The following is a 6,045-nucleotide window of genomic DNA, read 5'->3' as shown; positions in this document are numbered from 1 at the left end:
CTAAGTGAAAGTAAGGCAGCCTAAGAGAAAACGGGGAAAATGCAGCAGAGGGAAATACTTTCTAGTAGTATTTATGATGCACACCTATACTGTGCTTTCTCACAGTAAAAGCATCCCGTGAGGTAGAAAGCACATTGCAACAGAGTTAAAACTCAAATTGTACAAAGTCTTAGGGACTGTTATTAAGACATTGCATTTGATAACGAGTGGGAAGCCCGTAATACAAATGCAGCACTGTGATTTATATACTCATGATCAGACCACTATGTTTTGCATTAGCTGCTATTTCTGACTACAGTCACAAGTGCATGGAGAACCATACAAGGATTCACAATCTTCTTTCAAAAAGCAGATGATAAAATGCAGCAACGTCTTCTGAAGCTTCAGTGTGAAACAAGGATATAGAACAGGAAATACAAATCAGGAAACACAATGAGCATACTCATGACACTGTGGTCCACATAGCTGAGCTACCTCCTCTGGGGCGTCGTATTGTGTCATTTTTAATGTGAAATCCTTAGCATTTAAATAAGATAGGTGACACAAAAATACAAATAAATTCATTAGAAATGTAGAATAGACTGGACAGTGCAGAGCAAGACTACGGGAGAGTGGGTAAGCATTCACCCTGAACTCCACACTTCACATCTCGACACCAGACCTCAAGTGATGTATAAGTCATTTACTTCTGCAGGCAAATACAAGCTAGCTTTAAATCAAGGAGCTCAGGCTCCACAGCCGAGCTCGTGACTAAATGCAAGCTGAATAAGTAGTTCTGAAAACCCGGTTTGTTATAAATTAACTCCATGCTGAGCTCTGGGCAGCCATGACTGTGTTGCTCCAAGTATCAGAGCTAGCCCGTTTAAAGCAAGAGTAAGATTGCCCACACCGCCTACAGCCACCCCGTTCGCTACTAAACACGGAGAAAGGGCACTGTTCATAGGCAGTTACAGGTGCAGATATCCCGACTGCTTTAAGAGAAGGGCAACGGAAAATGAGGAATTCCAGCCTTGGATGCTGAGATCAGTAAACTTCAAATGGCATGACTGGCGTTTTCCAAATTCCATATATAACGAGTGTGACCACACTTTACTTACTTACATAGTATAAACCCAGAATAAATATTGATCTCATTGTACTGAAAACAAAATTTAGTTAATTTTTCATTATTAACTTTTGCACTGTCAGAAATGGGGTATGAGAACCGAACAAAAAGACTGCATTAACTGTCACAGTCTGATTTTCATCTTTTTTTTCAGTTAGTAGTTATAGTTACCAGTTTCTCTTGCAAATCTCCTTTTGAAAATGTCTGCATTATTCATTTTGACAGTGTCCCTTTAAGGCAAGGAATCAACTGCTCACTGTGAGGCCCTCTACCAAATACTCTGTATATATAACTGAAAAGATAGAAATCTAAAAAGGCTATTGAATATGCAAATTATTTATGTGTATGTTTGTAGCACTTGGCTATATTTTATAAAGTAAAGAAATGCTTCTGTGTTTTAGAATAGGAAATATAGCGTAACATACAGGTGTTTACTGGAGATAAACATAGTGTAAAGTTATGAATGTTGCACCATGAATAGGAGAAGTGGTAATACTTGTAACAGGAAATGATTTATGCAATTTACAAAGGAACATTACCTCAAAATATTCCAGATCTCATCAACCACCTTGTAATATTTTTTATGACATCTGCATTTAATTTCCTGGAGTTACATATATACATGTTATCAGATTAACACTTCTATTATTATTTCATTGATAAATGTGGGAAATGTAGGTTCTTTTTGTTCTTTGAAAAACATAGCTAGTGTGAAACTTACGTTATATTTAACTCCTGTGGTGATGACCTAATGAAATCATATCTAAAACTTACCTTGGGTTTGAAAGCAATCAGTTTCAAAACCATTTCAACAGTGAACACTCCTGTGAAAACCATATTCATAATGTCCATTGCATCATTAAAGAGCTTAGACTGTCCATAGTGCTGTGAATGAAAAACACAATGCTTTTAGAAGTAAAGGCTTTAAAATATTAAGTGAAAGTAAGGCAGCCTAAGAGAAAACAGGGAAAAATGCAGCAGAGGGAAATACTTTCTAGTAGTATTTATGATGCACACCTATATACATACAAGACTAGCTGAGTATCTCTGGTTAAGAATGGAGTTGTTTAAATCTGTTCTGCTTAGTCACTAAGTGGAACAAAACTGTCATTCCCCTACATCCTAAGGGAATCCCCAGAGAGATGGTCTTGAGAAGAAAACTGTTCCCTCAAAAAAGGAGCATTAGACAACAGCATTTTCCCAAGTTTTATACGCTAGGTTTTAAAATTACAGAAACTTGTGTCACAACAGCTTAGAAAGCCTGCAGTATGTTAGCCACAGAATAACATATATTTTGTAGGAGTGATATTTTTAAGAGGATACAGTGCATGCAAGTTTACTGAAAAAGGCAGAATGGTTTTGTAAACTGAATTTGAACCATTCTTTTTCTTCTCAAAATCTGAAGTACTCGGGGAAAAAAAAGAGACAACTTGGAAAAGTAGATAAGAAAAGTAGCTGGTGGAGAACTGCATACATAATGTAGAAAAATTAGATTAATAAAAATAAATATACACAAAAAAACACACATGCAAAAATGCACACAGGTATATATAGATATACAGTTAATACATGAAAAAATATTTGTGTGAGGTTTGCATTATGATACAAAACTGGAGTTGCTCCATGTATCAAGTTTTTAAACTTCTGAAGAAGATATAAACACAGAGGATAGAAGTATCACCAAATGGTTTGGGTTGGAAGGGACCTTTAAATATCATCCAGTCCAATCCAACCAAATATGGAGTAGTAGAGATACAAAGTGAACACAGAACAAGTACAGAAACTACGCAGAGGTGAAGTAATTCTTAAAGGCACTGCATAAAAAATATATTAGATAAAAGCATATCTTAGATAAAAGAATCTAAGGGATTGAGACAAAGTTTGCTAACAAAATTAGACTTCTATGTTCTCTTCAGATTTTCTTGCACATGGATTATCTTGGGAACACACAGATATAATATAAATTAAATTACACTGCGAGTACAAAATAAAGCTCAAAGAGCTTGCTTAGGTTAGGAAAACCTGTATTAACATCAAGCTGTTTTAAACAATTTTACTTCAGAGAACTGATGAACAGATTGGAACATGTCACAGAAGAGTACTATGACCAGAGGTGTTTTTTTTTAAATTTCACTTCATAAAAAAACTACAGGTTGCCATAAACGAAAGGCATTGTATCACCCATTCCTTCTCTGCAATTCATGACAAAAACTTCAGAAGAGATTCTGGATTTCCTACCTGCATAGCCAAGCAAAGTGTGTTCAGCATGATGAGGACAAACATGATGTATTCAAATCCAGTAGAATTCACCACATACCAGAATTTGTACTGGTAAGGATTTTTTGGAATATATCTACGAAGAGGACGTGCCTTCAAGGCATATTCTACACACTGACGCTGTAAAAGGGAATACATCAAAAATTGTCAGACTCTACCTAACAGTTAATCAACTGATAGTACAATTGATAAGTGCAAATTGTTAAATATAAGTCTTAAAAACAGGCAGTCTACTTACTTGGTATAGTGGGTTTTATTATTAACTGTTAATAATCAAGTAGTTTACCAATCCCCACTTGGTTATTTACAACTGTACCTAGTCGTATGCACTACTCAGCCACATAAAAAGAATCAGATAACGCTCATGGAAATTCTGACGCGTTTCACCTTTACACAGTGCAGCAGTATACAGCACACTGTATGCATGTGTATGTAGAGTATATAACACGACTGTTAATAGCATGACTATCAATTCATCTGTAAGTCATGCTTTGTCTTTACTAAGTTTTTAATCACCAATGTAACTGCATAGCATAAACCCCCTAGAGTCAGCAAAATAAATACTGAGGAAGAGTTATTCCTAATAACTCAGTTAAATTGCCCAGCAAAATCATGTCACATACATAGGAACATCATGAATTCATCTCCTACTCTACGAGTGCCCGAAATCTTCATGTAGGTTGGGCCTTCCACTTGTCCTTTGAATAATGCTTATAAAAGCTGACTGACAGGGCACAAAATGCAGCATGAATGCTGCCTACAGTTTCATGCTTAATCTTTGTTTAAGTGAGGTGTGTTACAGTCAGACAAGAGTACCTGAAAAATCAGAACTGGTAACTGATGAGTTTCTCAGTCGAAGGATTAAACAGTAAAAGGGGACAGATTTTTTAATTTGAATCAGAATATTCCATGTGAATTTCTAAATAAATGTGGGGGCAGGGAAGAGTAGAACACTTTCAGACTATTCAGAATACAAAATCTATTTTCCTGTTCTTATTGTAAAACCTATCTATGCCTATGGATAAGCTGGCAACTGCCATATTCTTCTTAATGTGACACCAACAAGTGACACACGAAGAAGCTAACAAGCTTAATATAACACCTTTGACAATAAAAAAGTGATACGTTGGGCTTACAGAAAGAGGAACATACAATGACCTGAATACTAGTTGATAGAATGTACTAATTCCATTTTTTTTACTACGGTACGTGTTTGGTGCCCTCTTCTGACCCAAAGCAGAAACGAAGGTCTTCAGGCATAAATGAAAATACTTCCAAAAGTTAAGAGTTCATTATTGATTTTAACCTGATTTTTGTCCAGCTCACAGTTCTTATACTCTTGTTCTCCCTGTTCTTGGAATGTAACAATCACAAAACCAACAAATATGTTCATCATAAAGAAAGCAATAATGATGATATAGATGATGAAAAAAATTGAGATCTCCACTCTATAGTTGTATACAGGTCCTACATTCTCGCCGTTTGAATCAATAGCTTTGTATAGCAGCCTGAAAAACAAACAAAATTTTATCTTTATTAGCATTAAAAAGACAAAGGAGTAAAATATGCAGACTCAGAGGACAGATTTCAGAAATGGTCTGCTGTTTACTGTTCTCTTTTTCTAGGTACTGACAGTGCTTACAAGCATACTGAAACCAGAAGAATCACACCACACAATGTTATGTTTTTTTCTGAAAGAATCAAGGTAATAACAAGATGGTTGTATTTTTCATTTTTTTTTCCCCCCACATAAAGCTATCCTCTAAGACTTTTCCCATTTAGGGAAATAGTGAGTGATAGTTTGCTTTTCCTGGGCCCCACTATGCAGTGTACTATTGTTTGATTTTGTAATAAAAATTTTACTCAAAGGCCTAAAATTTTCTTATTAGTGTTAACGGACATCAATGGATAACCATCTAAAAGGATTACTTCCATTAGAGATAAAGAATAGCTCATTATAGCAAAAGCAGATGAAAGATTAGGAATCAAACAATATAAAAAAGTTTGCCCTTTATAGATAGAGGTGAATGAAGAAAGACAGGAAAAGTGCACAGATTCAGAAGGACAATAGGTTTTTTTCATTCCTCCATTAGCAAGTTTTTCTAACACCACTTAAGACTGCTTTGTTGCCCAAAAGCGCCTGGTAAATAATGAAGAACTGTTCTGGAAAAGTAGCCATCTTAACAATGCTGTGAAAACATGGAGAATTCACTCACGCTGGCCAGCCTTCAAAAGTGGATACTGTAAAAAGGGCCATCATAGCAGAGAGAACATTATCAAAGTTGAAATCACTATTTTGCCAGACCCTCTCTTTGACCATTGGATTATCAACATCTCCATCTTTATAAACGATGTATATCCCTCTGTGGGAAAGAAACAAACTGTCATTAGCGAAATACTAAATTAACCTCAGAGTTACTCAATGCTCTATTCAAAACAGTTTAGTTTACTCCCTCCCTAAGCTTGTTTTATTTCCTTGCTAACCTGTGTTTTCTGGTGGATTTAACATGATAATTCCAATTTACACAAACCTAAATGGCCTAACGCATGCCTGCCCATATCTACCAGTTTAAACTATTCAAAATATAATGTGTCATTCTTAGATCAAAGATGTTCTCACCGACATTCCTCGGGATTCTGCTTTGCCTCATCAGTGCACCTGT

At 35.8% G+C, this 6,045-nt stretch overlaps 1 protein-coding gene across 1 annotated transcript in view; it reads right to left on the bottom strand.

Moving 5' to 3' along the window:
• CACNA1D (calcium channel, voltage-dependent, L type, alpha 1D subunit) overlaps positions 1–6,045 on the bottom strand; it is a gene marked incomplete at its 5' end in the record, with an annotated part of 122,245 nt that overhangs the window by 57,145 nt on the left and 59,055 nt on the right. Inside the window, 5 exons of the mRNA XM_010288426.1 lie at positions 1,880–1,990; positions 3,344–3,502; positions 4,689–4,890; positions 5,599–5,745; positions 6,003–6,045. The exon at positions 6,003–6,045 is cut by the window's right edge and continues 33 nt beyond it. Coding sequence (XP_010286728.1) covers positions 1,880–1,990; positions 3,344–3,502; positions 4,689–4,890; positions 5,599–5,745; positions 6,003–6,045 — 662 coding nt within the window. The remainder of the gene's footprint in view (positions 1–1,879; positions 1,991–3,343; positions 3,503–4,688; positions 4,891–5,598; positions 5,746–6,002) is intronic.

Source organism: Phaethon lepturus, unplaced genomic scaffold (assembly GCF_000687285.1).
Source record: "Phaethon lepturus isolate BGI_N335 unplaced genomic scaffold, ASM68728v1 scaffold11870, whole genome shotgun sequence".
Taxonomy (NCBI): Eukaryota; Metazoa; Chordata; class Aves; order Phaethontiformes; family Phaethontidae; genus Phaethon; species Phaethon lepturus.
The sequence above is the reverse complement of the archived record's forward strand: the minus strand, read 5'-3'. Positions and strand labels throughout refer to the sequence as shown.